Source organism: Ambystoma mexicanum, chromosome 14 (assembly GCF_040938575.1).
Source record: "Ambystoma mexicanum isolate Mex_15411 chromosome 14, UKY_AmexF1_1, whole genome shotgun sequence".
NCBI lineage: Eukaryota > Metazoa > Chordata > Amphibia > Caudata > Ambystomatidae > Ambystoma > Ambystoma mexicanum.
In genome coordinates, this window is record NC_090940.1 from 474,099,810 (window position 1) to 474,118,284 (window position 18,475).

At 51.4% G+C, this 18,475-nt stretch overlaps 1 protein-coding gene across 6 annotated transcripts in view; it reads right to left on the bottom strand.

Annotated features, from left to right (window-relative positions):
* ATG2B (autophagy related 2B) overlaps positions 1-18,475 on the bottom strand; it is a 5,509,925-nt gene that overhangs the window by 2,686,161 nt on the left and 2,805,289 nt on the right. For all 6 annotated transcript variants that reach the window (XM_069637692.1, XM_069637689.1, XM_069637687.1 and 3 more), the window contains one exon: positions 15,265-15,467. In XM_069637692.1, coding sequence (XP_069493793.1) covers positions 15,265-15,467 — 203 coding nt within the window. The remainder of the gene's footprint in view (positions 1-15,264; positions 15,468-18,475) is intronic.

Below are 18,475 nucleotides of genomic sequence, written 5' to 3' on the forward strand. Positions count from 1 at the left end.
GCATTTCCGCCATCGTTTTTCGGTTTCCGCCAGGGTCGTAATGAGGCCCAATGACATGGCAATTAGGGATAAAATTGCAATCACGATCAAGACCTTCCTCAAGGAAAACCAGGTTATAGACACATCCCCCGCAAACAACTGGGACGTGATGAAAGCAGTGATCAGGGGCGAGCTGATAGCACAAAGTGTGGCTTTTCACTGAAATAGGCGAGGAGCCCGGCAAAGCCCTTGAGGAGGAGCTTCGAGCAGCGGAGGACACTCACAAGGAGAAAGGTTGGTCCCCCAGGATACAACGGGCCATCCGCAAAGCCAGAAAGAAACTAGAGGCCCTCTACGCCGAGCACACCGCGCAACTAATGGCCAAGTCCAGACAATTCTACTATGCTAAAAACAACAAAGCAAATAAACTACTGGTAGCCAAGCAAGCCAAAGCAAGGCGTATCAATACCATCAAGGGGCTACGCGATCCTCACGGAGTGATTCATTATGCAGAGTCAGAGAAACAACAGCTGGCAGTGGACCACCTAACCCAGGTGATGACCGCATCCCCACGGGACCAATCTAAACAAGAGGAATACCTGCGGGGAGCAGTCTTGCCGCACCTGCCTGACCCGTCGAGAGAGAGCCTGGAGACACCGATCACCGACGAGGAGGTTGAAGAAGCCATCAAATCTCTTAAATCTCGGGCCCCCGGCCAAGATGGGTTCTCCTCAAGATTCTATAAAATATTCAAGCCCCAGCTGATCCTCCCTCTGGTGACACTCTTTAACTCCTTCAGAGAAACGGGATTGGTGACCCCATCAATGCAAGAATCTACCACGATCCTCCTACCCAAGCCAGGGAAAGACCCAAGGGACCCAGCCTCATACAGGCCAATCGCCCTGTTAAACATAGATTCTAACCTATATTCCAAGATCCTGGCCAATCGTCTATCTCGCATACTGCCGGACATAATTCACCCCGATTAAACGGGCTTTGTTTTGAACAGAGCGGCAGGAGACAATATTCGTAGAACCCTGAACTTGGTGGACATCGCCTCCCGGAACTCCCAGGGCCTCGCATTAATGGCCCTAGACGCCATTAAGGCGTTTGACAGGGTAGACTGGTCATTTATGAAACTCACCTTAGAGTCATTCGGTTTTGGCCCAATGTTTCAGACAATGGTACTGGCCAACTACAAATCCCCAAAAACCCTCCTGTGGATCAACGGATCTCTATCATCGCGATCCCTATGACCTGTGGGACAAGACAAGGTTGACCGCTGTCGCCCTTACTCTTCGCGCTAACTATGGAACCGTTTGCACAGAGAATCAGGCTGAACAATCTAATGAAGGGTCCCCAGGTAGGCCCATCCCAACACAAAATTGTGCTATACGCTGACGACGTGCTGCTTACGCTCTCAGAGCCCAGCTCCTCTGTAAAGCACGCCCTAGCGGAAATAGCTAGCTTTGGCGAGGTCACTGGCTTCGCGGTCAACTTCTCCAAATCGGTAGCCTTGGCAATCGGCCTCCCTCAGGAGGAATGGGAGACGCTAACCAGGATGTGCCCAATCGCGTGGAGGAAGCAGTCCATCCCCTATCTGGGAGTTCACATCGCGGCAAACTCGAAAGACACATAACCAGGCCAACTTCCCTAGACTGTTTCGCAAACTGGAAGGGGATCTGAAGCGCTGGTCAACACAAGAAATCTCATTGATGGGACGCATCACGGCCACTAAAATGAACCTCCTCCCGAGATTCCTCTATGCTTGCTCCTCCCTCGCAGTGGCAGTCCCTACCCCCGCCATTCAAGACCTGCAGAGGAAAATGCTAAAGTTTATATGGAGGGGCAAAAAACCCAGAATCCCCCATAGGACTCTGGTAGGCAGCGCTAGACTGGGAGGGTTTGGGAGTCCCCGATCTTCAGGCTTACAGGGTACCAGCACAATTAGATCACATCCGTGCTTGGCAAACAATCACAGCCCGCCCCAGATGGGTAGAACTGGAGCAAGCACAAGTCCCGCTCCCCCTGCGGTTTCTGCCACCTATCCACCCCCCCTCAGAGACTGTGGGAAGAGACTTCTGCACACGACCAATCACACTCTAAGCTCCTGGGACTGGGCCCTGAAACGAAAAGGAATCCCAAGAGGACTAAGCCCCCTATCACCAATCTTTCACATCCCAGCATTCTCGCCCGGGGCGAACCCCCGCAACTTCCAGAACTGGATAGATGGAGGCCTCGAGAGACTGGAACAGCTATATGCCGGAAACGTACCCCGCACTTTCGAACAATGCAAGGAGATGTTCCAACTCCAAAAAAAAAACAGATGAACAAGTTACTTTCTTACTTGGTAACGTTCTTTCGATGGGATGGTCCGACGATGTATTCCATATCTATGACAGGTAATGTCCACAGCTATGCTGCTTCGGAAAATCTTCGGCGTCTGCGTCCTGCGTCGATGACGTTGATGCGCCGTCCCCGAGGACCTCGTCCGACGGCCGACGTCACCCGATGTGATAAGTAGGACGCACGACGCCCATAGCCTGAGTTATAGTTTTTCCCAGAAAGTGTGCCACCAGTATTCTGCCAGTCAGACACACAAGGCCTTGCGGAACGCAAGCTGCAATCGCAAAAGAAATTCTGCAGCGGGGAAGGTAGGGAGGGAGCGATATGGAATACGTCGTCGGACCATCCCATCGAAAGAAAGTTACCAGGTAAGAAAGTAACTTGTTCTTCGAGGGGATTGGGTCCTCCGACGTATTCCATATCTATGACAGACTCCCAACGCAGTACCAAGCAAGGAGGTGGGAAAAGAATTTAGAACACAAATTTAGCATGCCCAATCAAATTGCGGAATATAGGACTGCCTTGCCAAAGGCCGGATCCTGCCCTCTGATGGAATCGAGGGAGTAGTGACGTACAAAAGTATGTACTGAAGCCCAGGTGTGACGAATAGGAACACCCCTCTGCAGGGCAGTAGACGCAGCCACTTCCCTGGTAGAATGGGCCCGCAAGCCAGCCGGAGGGTCCTTACCCGCCAAGCGGTAACACTCAGAGATAGCTAAAATAATCCAACGAGACAAAGTCTGTTTTGTCACAGCTTGTCCCAAACGCTTTCCAGCGTAACCAATGAAAAGTTGATCGTCCACTCTGACCCGGGACATGCGCGAAATATAAAAACTCAACGCTCTCCTAGGATCAAGCCTATGGAGACTCCTCTTCCTTACCAGGATGTGGAGGAGGATAGAACGCCGGAAGAACAACCTTCTGGCTCAAATGAAATTCCGAAACCACCTTCGGAAGAAAAGAAGGACGAACTCGAAGGAAAACCCTGTCCTTATGAAACACAGTGAAGGGTGGCTTAACTAAAGTGCCTGTAACTCACTCACTCTGCGAGCGGAAGTAACCGCAACCAAAAACACAGTTTTCAGAGTTAACAGCCTCAAAGGTCAAGAATGTAAAGGCTCAAACGGAGCTCCCATAACAAACTTAAGAACAAGGTTCAAATCCCAACCGGGCACCAGAAAAGGTGACGGAGGGAACACATTAGTGAGCCCTTTCAAAAACAGTGAAATTAAAGGAATCTTAAAATAGGAACACTCTTCAGACGAGCGCTTAAAGATGGACAGAGCCGCCAGGTAACCTTTAATGGTCCCCACTTGCAAGCCTCTGTGGGCCAAGGAAAGCAAAAAAGACAGAACCATGGGAATGTCACACGCAAAAGGATCCACATTCTGAACCCTGCACCAGTCGCAGAACTTTCTCCAATGGCAACGGTACAGAGACTTTGTTGCCGGCCGCCTGGCCGCCTGGCCGAGAGCAACACCTCCATCAGGTCTTCAGGGAGGTCCCAATCTTTATACCTCAACCTTTCAGAAGCCAAGCGTGAAGGTTGAGGGTTCTGACCTCTGGATGGAGAACCTGACCCCCCTCCCGTGAGAGCAGATCGTCTCGGTAGAGAAGACGACGTGGAGGGCAGATGGACAAGTCGAGAAGCTCCGGGTACCACGTCCTCCGGGCCCACGGCGGAGCAATGAGGATCATCTGGGAACCGAACCTCCGTTACCTCCGCAGTACTTGCGGGATGACGGGGACTGGAGGAAACACGTACAGCAGTGGGCAGTGGGGGGGGGCAGTGACCCTGCCCCCCCTTTTTGTTGAGGTAGTGCATGGCCACCGTGTTGTCCGTTAGAATCAGGACACTCTTTCCTCGCACAGTCGGCAGAAAAGCCTTCAGGGCTAGCCTGACGGCCCTCAGCTCCAACAGATTGATATGGAGTCTGGACCCCGAGGGAGACCAACGACCGCTGACTGTCGACTCGTTGGCATGAGCTCCCCATCCCGTGAGGGATGCGTCCGTCACGATCGTCACCTCCGGCCAGGGCAGCCAAAATGGGGCCCCCTTCATCAGATTGCTTTCGACGGCCCACCACAGAAGGTCCTAGGCGACCGAGGGCGGCACCTGAACAGGGTCCGACAGCCTGCTGAAGAACTGAGACCACTGGAGCTTCAGTGCCCAATGCAAAGATCTCATCCGCAGATGAGCCTCTGGCACCAGAAGAATGCAGGATGCCATGAGGCCGAGCAGTCTCAAGAACTCGGACGCTGGGAGATTCTGGGCAAGCTGAAACTTGTGCACCATCTGTTGAATGTGAAGAGCCCTCACCTGGGGAGGAAAACACTGCCCCAGGGATGTGTCGAGCACTGCTCCGATGTACTGGAGCCGCTGCGTTGGTGTCAAATGGGACTTCTTTAAATTGAGGGAGAAGCCCAGCTTGTGAAGGGAGTGACAGGTGACGGACAGATGATCCAGGACTTGCTCGGGAGAGCTCCCCCTGATCAACCAATCGTCCAGGTAGGGGTAGGCGTGAATCCCCCCTTTCCTGAGATGCGCTGCCACCACCACCACCATGAGCTTGGTGAAAACCCTCGGGCGGAGGTCAATCCGAACGGCAGGACCCGAAACTGAAAGTGCGAGTCGCCAACCGCGAACCTCAGGTACTTCTTGTGCTTGGGATGGATCAGCACATGGAAGTAAGCATCCTTGAGGTCGAGACACCCCAACCAGTCCTGAAGTTGAAGGGCCTGGAGGACTTGAGAGAGAGTAAAAATCTTGAACTTGTCCTTCCTGAGGAGTTTCTTCAAACTGCGCAAGTCCATGATGGGTCTCAATCCCCCGTCTTTCTTGGAAATCAAAAAATAAGGGGAATACCATCCCTTGTTCCTCTCTGCTATAGGCACCAGTTCTATGGTGCCTTCCTCCAGCAGGGCTTGAATTTCCTGCGCAAGGAGCGGATCCGGACTCTTCAAAGAGAGGTTCCCAGGTGGATTGTCGCGAGGCCTCTGCCGAAAAGGAAGACTGTAGCCGTGGGTTATGATCTCCAGAACCCACACATCTGAAGTAATGGCTTGCCACTCTACAAGATGCTGCGCCAGCCTTCCCCCAACCGGCGAACCATGGGACCTGGCCTCATGACTGAGTGGTAGCGGCTGCAGCGTTGCCTGAGGGCAAAGAGGCAACTGCCCGAGCGGCCTTGGCACCTCGAGTACCCTTGTTTCCACCTCTGGCACTCCGACGGTGGCCTCTTTGACTGCTAGCTCCTCTCGCTTTACTGAAGGACGAGTAACAGCGAAAGGAACCTCCCCTCCATTGTTGTCCCATAGGACGAAAAGGCGGAGGTTGGCGAACTGCAGTGCCCAACGACTTTGCTGCAGCTTTGGAGGTCTGCAACCTCTCAAGGCTCTCGTCAGCCTTGCTGCCAAAAAGATGTTCACCGTCAAAGGGCATGTTGAGGAGCCGGGACTGCACATCAGGAGCGAACCCAGACTTCCGCAACCACGCAAACCTGCGTATTACGGTGCTCGCCGCCATGGACCGGCTGACACAATCTGCCATGTCCAAACCCGACTGAACGGCCTCACACATGGCATCCTTGCCATCCGGAACCATAGCAAGGAAACCATCCCGTTCGTCCCCTTCGGGAATACGTTCAGCCGCTAATGCAACACAGTTCCACAGAGTGTGTGTGAAACGAGACAAGGCACATATGGAGTTGGCCGCCTGAAGCGCCATACCCCCTGAAGAAAACACTTTCTTCGCTCAGCAGTCAAAACGTTTGTCGTCCCTATCCAGAGGGATGGTACGATACGACGCCTGCTTTGCCGGGGCCGTAGTCGCCTGCACCAACAAACTCTCCGGAGTGGGGTGCCTGGACAAGTAGCAGGGGTCGCTACTAGATGGACGGTATTTTCGCGACAAAGACTTGCCCACTGCCGGGAGATTCTCCGGAGCAGTCCAAGCCACCGCCACCCTTCTCTGCAGAGCCATATGAAATGGCAAAACCGGGTCAGTGGGGGGACCAAGATCAAGGATGTCCATGAGATCATCCTGAACGAACTCCCCTGGGGGAGCCGACCAACCCAAGTACTCAGTGACCCGAGACATATGGCGCCGATACGAAGAACCGGCATGAGTGCCAGGCTCCGGCCTACAAAACTCCACCTCCGGAGAGGTGTCCAGTCCACTGGCATCATGCAGTGACTGCCTCAGATCATCAAACTGGCTATGGCCCAAGATAAGCTCATCTGGTACCGTAACCGGAACCAAGCCGTCATCAGAGCCTTCATCACACCCTCTGAAATGTACTCCAGGCGGGGAGAGGAAGACATCTGGGGACCAAAGCAGTGCCTGACCTTAGCCAGAGCCTTTCTAGGGGCTAGCCCCGTGCCACCACCGCCTCGAAAGGCGTTGAGGGTGCCGAACGAGTCAGCGCCGGCGGCGACAGAAACGGCGTCGACGTCAGCTGCAACGCCGCCAGCATCGACAGCGTCGACACAGGACTCGAAGCCAGAGCTTCGAGCGTGTCTCTCGACGACCTAGGCGCAGACAGCGTCGACAACCCCCTCAGAGGCGGAGCCTGAAGAGAAATTCTCGACGACTTCGGCGCCACAGGCGTCGACGTCTTCTTCGAAGACGGCACAGGATCACGCGGTCTCAAGCGCGTCGAGGACCGGGACCTGGAACGGGCATGGCGAGAACGGCTACCCTTGTCCGAGCGGGACCTCTCCCGCGAGCCGTGCCGACCACCCGAGCCCAAAGGCATACGAGTGGTGTCTCTCGACCGGTGCCGACCGACCCCACTCGGAGGTGCAGACGGACCGGTGCCCTGCGATTCAATAATCGCTAGCATCTGCTTCCCGAAGGAAGCCCATTCCTCTGGTGTCGCTTGCATGGAGGGATAAGCGACCCGCCGACGGGCGGAGCCCTCGGAAGAGGACGGGGAAGGCGACCGATACCGGCGCTTCCGGGAATGCCTCGAAGAGGTGGAGGAGTGGCGAGACCGACTCCTGGAAGGAGACCCACAGGACTTCCGACGATGACGCAGAGAGTCGCCCCTCAAGTCATCTGTCGAAAGCGCCTCGACTTCCGGGGCTTAGACACCCGACCTACCAACAGCTTCTTCTTGCGTTCCCGCAAGGCCTTTGCCGTGAGCGACTGGCAGTCGACACAGTCGTCCGTATCGTGGGCCTCCCCGAGGCACCAGAGGCAGGCGTCGTGCGAGTCCGTGACCGACATCTTGGACCCACAGTCCCCGCATTTCTTGAAGCCCGGACGCGGGGTTGAAGACGAAGTAGACATCGCCACGAACAGGTCTTCACAAAAAACCAAACAGGTTCAACGAATCGAGAATTGAAAACAGCAAACTCCGAAGAGTCGAGGCGTACCGAGATTCACGAAGCGAACATGTTCGCGGAAAAAACGGAACTGAGGCTATGGGCGTCGTGCGTCCTACTTATCACATCGGGTGATGTCGGCCGTCGGAGGAGGTCCTCGGGGACGGCGCATCGACATCATCGACGCAGGACGCAGACGCCGAAGATTTTCCGAAGCAGCACAGCTGTGGACATTACCTGTCATAGATCTGGAATACGTCGGAGGACCCAATCCCCTCGAATTACATATTTCCAGCTCCGTCATTGGTGCTCGCATCCCCAAACCCTCCAGGCGGCCACGCGCCCCCCATTCTCCCTTGAATTGACCCTTAAAGATCTGCCATTACGAGGCAGGATTTCGACCCTTTATAGATGTTTCTTGGGTGACTTCCTAACTTCAAAAACCCGGTGCATGGCCCAATGGGAAGACGACTTGGGTCACCCGATTGACGACCTGACCTGGGTGGATATCTTGTCCCGTACCCACTCATCCTCCACCTATGTCACCAACAAGGAATGCGCATACAAGATCATGCTGTGATGGTATTACTCCCCTCTTAGGCTCTACCACATGAACCCCCGGGTGGGCTGCTCCTGCTGGAGAGGGTGTGCCCAGCCGGGCTCCTTCTTCCATATGTGGTGAACATGTCCTAAAATCATGCAATTCTGGAAACGGTACTTGGGAACTATTGAACAGATCACCGGGACTGCACTCCCGTTGAAACCCGAACCTGTGTTGCTGGGGGTCCCGACCCCCAGAATCTACCCGCGCTCCGGTAACAGAGCGAAACTACTAACCCAATGCCTCTTAGCAGGCAAAACTGTGCTGGCCCGCTTCTGGAAATACCCAGACGGCCCCTGTATGGCTCAGTGATGGGGGAAACTGTGGAATATTCTCGGAGAAGGTGACAGCGGCAAGGGCGGGAGTCCTCCACCACTTCCAAGACACCTGGGCCACAGTACTAGAATATGATCAGCGATTCCCCGCCCTGACCTATAAACCTATCAACACTCGGTGGGCCCTGAAGGACCAAGAGAACACCTGAAGGAGATGAACAACGGGTGGGTTCGCGGAACAGGAGATCCGGAGGAGGAGGGCCTGGGTCCAGAGGAGGCGGGGGAGGAGAGGATTGTGTAAATGAGATAGTTGGAAAATGATGTGAGATGGTTTCACAATGCTGTATGTTATTCACCCTGCCTTGGTTTAAAATAAACACGTTTAAAAAAAAATAATAAGTTAGTTCTCCTTCCTCCAACACCGATTGGGTCGATGTGTGGGTCCTCTTGTGGGACGAAAACAGTGGCGCCGGAGAATCACTTTTGTTCCTACGGTTTGGTCATAGCCTCGAAGACGTTGGAGGGGATGGAGAGGTGGACCGTGGATGTGATCGCCCTTTGGAGGAGCGCATTGACTTTGTCTCTGAAGTGGACCTAGCCCTGGAAGGCGAGGACTTTGCCGACCTTTCCCCCAATACAGACCTGGGTCTGTGAGAGGGCTCCTGTGGAAGGCAGAGTTGGGGCGGCAGGGCTGGAGCACCTGGTCTTGCAAGTGCTGCGTCAAGCTGCGTGATGACCCTTTGTATGGATGAAAGGTTCTGGATAGATAGGGCCTGTGGATTAGCGAGCATCGCCCTGACGTCTTCTTGTTGGAACTGTTTGTGTTGGTGGGAGTGCCCCTCGGATGGACCCAGGACCACCTCCTGCTGTGGTTGATGCAGTGGGCAACTTCCCCTTTTATGGGTGTCCCCTTGCTGGATATGCCTTCCCGGTGTAGATGGTTTGGGCGAAATATCATCTTGCCATATGACTGACTGTTCTGAGTCTGATTGTTGGTGCTGTACCTCAAAATCTGTACCCACCTGATGTTGCAAGATGTCCTCCGGCATGATCTCAGTATATTAAATTGGAGACACCTGGGTGACCTGTGGTTGTGATCTTTCCTCCAAGACAGTTGGTTGCCCCTCCTCTGGATGTTGCTGCTGTTGCTCCTTCGTTGACGGAATTCCTGCAGGCAATGCCCTTGGCTGGGTCCTTGTCGAGGGCATCATTGACAGAGCCTCCTTGCTCAATTACTGTGCTGGGGGTGTGTCTGCCTCCACCTCATGCGCGCCCTTCTTTGTGGAAGTATGCTTTTGTGTCGACAAGCTTGATTTCTCCGACGTCTGGCCTGATTTTTGTGGGCGGGACATATGGATTTCAGTCATGGACGAGCCTGACTTTTGAGAGGACGTCGATGAGGTGCTCTTGTGCGTTCTGGAAGGATTACGATGCATCGCCGTTGACTAGATATTTGAGAAGTCGTCTACGAGGCAGCTTTATGCTTCGAGGGCAGGTCCGCCACCGACGGGCTCGATTTTTTTGCTGTCGTCAATGAGACGGTTTCATGTATTAAGGACGGTTCGTTGAGGCTCTTAATCGTGTGAGGCGACACTCCATGTGTCTTTTGTGATGCCGCCGACGAGGCAGTTTTTGTGGATAAGGCAGTTTTTGTAGTGGGCGTAGTGGACGGGTGTTTAACATTTGGCTGACCTCTGCTCCCCTTCGGTGGACGGTGGTCATTTACGCACCCTTTGCTCCTCAGTAGCCTCTTTAGAGCCATGTCGATGCAGCTTTGAAGTGGATGTCGACATGGCCTTAGGCCCTGAGGAATGGATTTCGCCCTCTCTCACTGACCTTGAACTATGGCCTTGATGCTCCATTCCCGTCAACGACATCCTCGCCAGCCACGGTTGGTCATTCGTGGGAAATGGTCTCTCCCCGGCCGACGGCTCGTAGCCGTGGGATCTTTCGTGCTTCTTCCCAGTCTGCTCTTCCAACCGGGCCCTATACCTAGACCGTGGGCGCTTTTCGGCGGGAATGGCAATGCTTTTGGTCGACTGGACATCAGAGGGGTATTTGTGATAACTCCCCTCATTTAACCAGCAGTCTATGTCTATCCTTGAGGGTCTTGGAGTAAGAACTCTGCAGATAATGCAGCCCTCCACAGTGTGATGTGGGTAGAGACCGTAAATACAGTCTGAGTGTTTTTCCCCTTCATAAACGTCCTTAAGGCCACAAGTTGCACAGGGTTGCCCTCCATCCCCTTAGAACATAACTCCTCACTTTGAAATGTTTCTCCTCCTGCGGAATATAACTTTCCTTGAAAAGAAACTCTTTTTTAATTGATTTGTAGAAGAAATGGCTTGTTTTACTAACAGTGTTGAACCAGAGGACTCCCTCAGCTGAACACGCGGTTAGAATGTGAAGGGAAGAGGAGGGTCTAGTCTACAATTACAAAAGGTCCCATTGGTTGGGACCAAAAGCAGCCATAACAAGGGTGTTAGGCTATACAATTTAGCTTCTTCTTGCCTAGGGCAAAGGGAATACAAAATTAACCTAGGATTCCCAGCCTGACAACGGAGAATATTCACAGCATGTGAATCTATGAAAGACCCAATGCTGGAGAATACCTGGGCGTGCACTGGCAGAAAATAAAAGTTAAAAATAAAAAAGATGGCTAACATTTATGCATAGTGGGGAGTGGTCTGCCTATATTAAGAAAACAGTTGCAAAAACCTCCATTAAGTCTAAAGGCCTCCAAAGATTGCATGACATGTATGGACGCATAAGACTTGACAAATGGGGAGCAGATGGGGAGCAGGTGCAAGTGGACCTAGGTCACCTGGCCTAAGCCCTGCCTGCCGCTCTTTTTCACCACTTAGCAAGCCCCGCCCACCTGGTGCCTTCCTGCTTGCCGCTCTTTTTCATCACTTAGCAAGCCCCGCCCACCTGTTGCCTTCCTGCTTGCCGCTCTATTTCCCTACTTCAGGAGCCCTCCAGCCTCTTTTCCTTTGCAGATGGGGAGCATGTGCAAGTGGATCTAGGTCAACTGGCCTAAGCCCTGCCCACCTGGTGCCTTCCTGCCTGCACTCTTTTTCACCACTTAGCAAGCCCCGCCCACCTGGTGCCTTCCTGCCTGCTGCTCTTTTTCACCACTTGGCAAGCCCCGCCCACCTGGTGCCTTCCTGCTTGCCGCTCTGTTTCACCACTTAGCAAGCCCCGCCCACCTAGTGCCTTCCTGCTTGCCGCTCTGTTTCCCTACTTAAGGAGCCCTCCAGCCTCTTTTCCTTTTCAGATGGGGAGCAGGTGCAAGTGGATCTAGGTCACCTGGCCTAAGCACCACCCACCTTCTTAGCCCTGCCTCTTCCTTCCTGCTCTTAACTATTACATCAAGGGCGTCTCTCGCCCGGGCATCTGCAGTGAAGGGCTGATGAAGAAAAGGGCAATTCCTGTTCGGACCAGGAGGACCCAGTGCCGGACCCCCTGCTTAAACAGCAGGTAATCATGCACCAACATGTGTTAACCCCTCTGGTCCCCCTGTGATGTTCCCTTGTGCCCCCCCCTTTCTCGCACACAGGTGTTGCCTGTTTTGCTTGATTCTTCTACCCTGCTCCACCTCAACCTCATCCAGCCTACTTCTGCAGGAGTTTGTCCTGATACATTCTGGTTCACCATCACAGTCTTGTGGCCAATGCTAGATTTGACTTTTATGGACTTCATTCACGGTGCGTCACTCTTCCTCAACTCTCATGCTGGACTTCCTTTGCATCTTGTACTCATGGTGGCCCTGAATCATGCTGTTCCCATCTTCATCTTGTATCCTGGCTTGCAACATTGTGTGTTACTACTGACTTCTGCAATTGTATTCGCTCTCCACTCTTGCTTCTCCACTCTTTTTGACTACTTACTATCTGTTCTATCCTCCTTTCCCTTCTCCCTTTTCCTATCTCCTCCCCTTACTATCGTCTATGCACTTACTCTATCAGACTTGTCCCTGGACCTAATATGATAGCAAACTCGTCTGTTTCCTCCACCCTCCCATTACTGTTTTTTTCCTCCCCACCCCCACCTCTCCAGCACTATCTGAAATGTCGTCAGGCCTAGTACGATAGTTGCTTGTTTTGTTCCTCCCCTCCCTTTCTGCATCCCTCTCCCTCACCTTTTGTTTTTCTCCGGCGCTACCAGAAATGTCGTCAGGCCTAGTACGGTAGTCGCCTGTTTGTTTCCATTTCCTTCATTCTCTCCCCCTCTCTTCCTTATCTATGTCTTAGCTCTTGCACTATCTGAAATGTCGTCAGGCTGAGTACGATAGTTAATTTCACATCCTTACTGTTCATAGCCTGTAAGAATGTCATTGTATTTTCCCTTGTTCCCTCCCCTGCCTTGAAGCGCTTTGAAACACATTGTGTATAGGCGCTATATAAATAAACTATCATACCATATCTATATAAATGCCATGAGGTATACAAGACTAAGCTTTGGTCAATGACTCTGTATGGCAGGGGAATTTGGGGCCATGTGAAACGCACCGTACATGAAGTGGTACAAAGCAAATTCCTAAAGCAGTTAGTAGGCCTTTCTCCAAGAACCCTGAATACGTCACTGAGAATGGAATTGTGGCTAACAAGTATAGTCTTAAGAGGCCCAATTTAGATTTGTAGTCTATTTTCTGAAGACCTGTTCGGTATTCTCTACCAATGTGAATGCAGGCCTATTTGAAATGGCAGTTGCTCAGGCCATACCCCAACTATAAGTGGTATACTGCAGGCATCAGATTGTGTAAGGTTTGGTTGAATGAAGATAAAAACAAGATAAGCCATTGTAGCAATCTAAGCAGTGCGAGGAAAGGAATTACAGCGAAAGCGTGTAAATGGGGAACAGATGCAGAAGTACAGAAAATAAACAAGCTTTCCTCGCTAACATTACATGCAGACTGTTGGCTACACCAACAAGAGGATATTGCCAGGATTAAATCTGTGTTCTCCAGAAGGTGGCTGCTGCTCATCAGGTTAAATGTACTGCCCCGGAACAAACGCACACAATGGAAAAATGGAAAAACTAAGTGTGTATGCTCAATGGAGCAGAAAGAAGATACAATTCATTTTCTTTTAATCTGTCCCCGTTTTTAGCACTTTGCAGATTCTGGATCAGACCTTTTTTCAGGGCAAATGAAATAAGGACATGTCGATCAGTGATGCGGTACATGATGAACTGTGAAAACTTGGATTTTGCATACAGTTTTGGTGAGTTTCTCTAAGGGGCGGCACTTTCAAGGAAAAGTAATTTATACCATGCGTTATTTTGAAGTATCATTGATATGCTGTTGTTTTATATGTAAATAGAGAAGTCTAAATAAGACAGATTTGATATTGTAGCAATCTAAGCTACAGTGTATTAGACACAAATGCATGTCCATCAGGTGCACATTCTCAGACTCTCAAAAACTTCTGATCCCTCCGTCAGACAGCAACCAACCATGAAAGCAAGAAAGCATTGTATTGAAAAGTCTGTTGTATTTGGGGCACAATTACATTTTTGGATCCACAAGACTTTTTTTCTGGCTTCAATGTTTTTTCAACTTTTCTTTTTAGACCAAAGGAACTTCTACTGAAGTCTTGCTGTCACTGCAACACTCTAATTTATTTTTTTCATCCTTTAAAGTTCGATATGGCTATCAGCACAGTTTTAAGTCCAATGATGAATTTATCACCCCACAAGTGTGTTGTACAGTAGGCTAGAGGCAGCAGTGATTTAGGTTTGGACACACCAGTGTTATAGCCACTTTGACAGCATTAGCAACCCATAGCACCTAAAATATAGCCATTGGAGAACTAATGAGGTTTTTTAAGCCCTGCTCCCAGCCATTTTTTAATGGCCTTTTGATGTCTGTGTGGACCACGAGGCATGACCAAAATGGATGTTTTACTGATGGGGGGGAATCAGCTTCAGCCAACAAAGTCACCCTTAGTTGCAGTTTAACTTGGTGTAGACTGGTTTAAATAGTTCCGTACTTCCCAGTTTATATCCACTGTGGGGGTGCATGTGCACTTGGAGGTTTTTAGGGCTAGCCTGATTAGCTATCTATCTGCCAAACCCTTGGGTGCTACCTGGAGTGTGATTGGTGAGCTGGCTTTGGCCAGCCCATGAGTGAATGAGTTATCAGTGGGACATCATGTGGATTTCTCAGATTCGTTGGTGTACCAGTGTTATGTCCTTACATCCCTTGTGTCCTGTGCTGGCGGAATGCCTCCCAGGGCTCTTCATTTTATTCTTGCTAATCTCCTAGCGGACTAGACTGACTTTTCTTGCTGGAACCCTGGTAACTGCCTTTGTCGCAATTGCCTTGAGGTAGGGAATTCACTCCGGTCTTCCTAGCTTAGAAAACCCGAGTGGCTAGATGCTGTTCTGCCTTATGCTGGTATGAATTGTGGGCAAAGGCATCATGAAAATGCTTTGGGAAATGCTCCTGTGCACTGTTTTGACTTGCATCCATTTTTGGTTTGGAGTTACCCTACAAAACCAAACTATCTGGGGTTTTCCAAATTTTCTATCAAAAGTGTGCTGTATAATGTACCATTTTAATCCGTTATTCAGAAAATGCATCTGGGGTGGGGGGTGAAGGGGAGCGCCCCAGAACCACCTTTGGATTCTTAGGCTCCCTTGCTACCCTCGATCACTCTGGCATATTTTGGAAAAATATTTATGAACTTCCAGTTACAAAATTCACCAACCGCCACTGGTTAGAAGGCATACCGTTGTATTGTTTTCAGCTTTACATGTCTGGATTTTGACTGCAATGGATAGCATGCTTATGGTTTCAACTCCAACCCCATTGGAAGGAATTCGGTTACTGACACCATCTTCTTCATATGAATAAATTGTAGGCTCCAACCAATGTGGGGGTGTCATAGTGGGTAGTCTGACATCACTCAGGACAACCGCTCCATCCACCATACCTAAACAGACAAGGCCAATAAGATTACATTTTAGTTTTGAGAACAACTGATAAATATTTTCTTTTTTAGTATTATGCATTATTTTCTTTAATTTCAACTTAAAGCAGCAAAGTAACAACAAATACACACATTTCCCAGAAAGGTAGACCTTACATTTAGTAAAGATTGACATATGAGTTATCCTCTTGCCAATAGTCACTCTGTGGATTGTATGACGTTACTTCCTTTATCTGTTTGAAATGTGTTCATTTAATTTTGAATAAACACGTCAACAATAACAGAACTTGCTTTCTTGTCCAATTCCCTCACTATCCTCCCCCATCCCCTCGCTTGGCATGCAACATCCACTTAAACCTTTCATCTTCCATAAGACCTATTATCCCATTCCCTCCACTTCCCCCTCCTCCATCCACCTCTGTACCCTCCCCCTACCTTTCCAACTCAGAAACTGCACAGTCGTAAATGATCTCTACACCTTGTGGGCTAGTTCTGTTTCTCTGTTTGTTTAAGTGCTGCGATATGTCCATGTGCTGTATTATACCCTATCTCTATGTTCTCTATTTCCTTACCTCACGGGGGGAGATCATCTGGCGACGTTTGGAGATCGTTGAGGAGAGTGCCCCACTGCAGCTCCAGGGCATCGGAGCCCTCTTCTTTTTTCTGCTCTCTCATCATGGCCTTTTCCGCTGCGGCCCACTTCAGTATGTCTTGGGACCATTGCTGTAGCAGGCGGGCCTTAGAACTTTTCCACCTAACAGCCATGCAGCGTTTAGCTAGAATAAGTAAAAAAGCGGAGTTATCGGGGCGTGGCCAGCAGCGCCACCGATGTGGCAGCTCTGCTGATGGCCTCTGTGTGAAGCTTGTCGGAATGAGATAAAAGAGCGGTTTCTCCTTGATGCTGAAGTGCTGAAGAGGAGTATCAGTCACCGGAATGGATGGAGAAGGTGCCCCAGCCTGCATAAGTTCTAGCCACCCTGAGACTGGCTAGAATTGCGATGCTGCAGTACGGCAGAGTTCGGAAGTGCCCCTCCAAACGGCCGAGAGAGGAGCCCCCAGTGCGCAGCGGAGGAGATGGCCCGCTTGTCTCCCCCGGATGAGACTCGCCACCCCTCAGTAAAGCACCAGCAGCCCGGAGGCAGAGATCACCCCCTCATGGGGAACCAACAGTTGGGCGAGTGAGGGACAGGCAACGCAGCCAGCTCGAAGAGTTCGGGTGAGTCGGCGCTCCACATACGCTGGAGATCTGCTGCGCCTCCCTATGTGCATTGGAAGTACCAGGCCCTGACACTCTGTCTCTCCTCTTATCACTGGCTATTAAGTTGGCCGTGCTATGATCCTGCAGCACTCCGCCTGATGCCAAACATTGGAATATGGGCCAGCTGTGCTGCTGTCTGATATCTGCTGAGGTCGGGGACCCCCAGTCCACCTAGTCTGGAGCTGCCCATCATGGTTCTCTGGGGAATTTGCGACTTCTTGCCCCTCCAGATGAACCTGAGCATCTTCCTTTCAAGACGCTGCAGTGGTGGGAGAGGGATCGATGTGGGCAAGGATGAGCAGGCGTAACGGAACCATGGAAGGAGGTTCATCATGCAGGCCGTTAGGCGACCCAGGAGCAAGATCTCCAGCGAGAGCCAGCGGTTAAGATCTTTTTCCAGCTCTTCAAAGAGGGGGGGAAAGTTTGCCTGATAAACGTCTGCTGGACGGGCGGGAATCTGGACCCCAAGGTAAGGAATAGCTTTAACACTCCATTGTATTGGGAATTGCTTCTCGAGAGATTCTTTTTCCCCTGGGCCCAGCCCAAACCACAGGGCCACCGATTTCTCGAAGTTGATGGCGAAGCCTGCTACTCTCCCAAACCTATGAATCTCGGCTAGGGCCGGCTTCATTGAGGCAGAGACGTCAGTGATGGTCAACAGCATATCATCAGCATAAAGTGCGATCTTGTGCTGGGAGGGACCCACTTGGGGGTCTTTAATCCGTGGGTCAAGGTGGATACGTTGGGCCAGGGGTTCCATGGCTGGGGCAAACAGCAGGGGAGATAGGGGGCACCCTTGCCTGGTTCCACAGGACACGGGTATCGGGTCAGATAGGAGGCTGTTGACTCTCAGGAGAGTCTTGGGGGACTGGTAGGCTAGCACCAGCTTTTGGAATGTTGGGCCAAAGTGGAAGGCTTCAAGGGAGAGGTGCAGGAAGGTCCAGTTCACTTTATCAAAGGCTTTAGTTGCATCTAGGGTCAATAGAGCGAGTTGTCGTGATTCCTGGTTAGAGACATCTATTAGGTTCAGGGCTCTGCAAATATTGTCTCTCGTTGATCTGTGGATTATGAAACCTGTCTGGTCCGGGTCTATGATGTCGGGGAGGACAGATGCCAAGCGATTTGCCAGGACCTTAGAGTATATGTTGGCATTGAGGTTTAGTAGGGAAATGAGCCTATACAAGTGTTTTGTCTCTGGGGTCTTTCCCAGGCTTAAGAATGAGGACCGTGATCGATTCCTGCATGGGGGGGGGGGGGTGATGGTTCCCATGGTAGCAAAGAAGTTAAAGACGAGTGTCAAAGGGGCCACCAGCGGGGGGCGGAAGATTTTATAGAATCAAGTGGAATACCCATCTGGGCCCGGGGGCTCTAGGTTTGAGGCCCTTAATGGCCGTGTCGACTTCCTCACCTGAGATGGGAGCCTCGACACCTTCCCTTGCAGAGGCCTTGAGGTGAAGGAGAGCAGCGCCTTGCAGGTAGTCCTGTTGTTCTGCTTGGTCCCTTGGAGAAGCCGTCATTATCTCTGAGTGGTGGGCCACTGCCAGTCATAGCTTGTCCTGCTCTGTGAATTGGACCGTGCCCCGATGGTCGCGTAGGCCCAAGATAGTGTTTCTCTTCTTGGCTTTGGTGAGTTTGTCCACCAACAGTTTGTTTGCTTTGTTGCTTTTAGCGTAGTACCACTGTTTAGTTTTGAATAGTAGGTGCACCGTGGCCTCAGCAACCTCCTTTGTGCCACCTGTAGAGCCCTATAGGA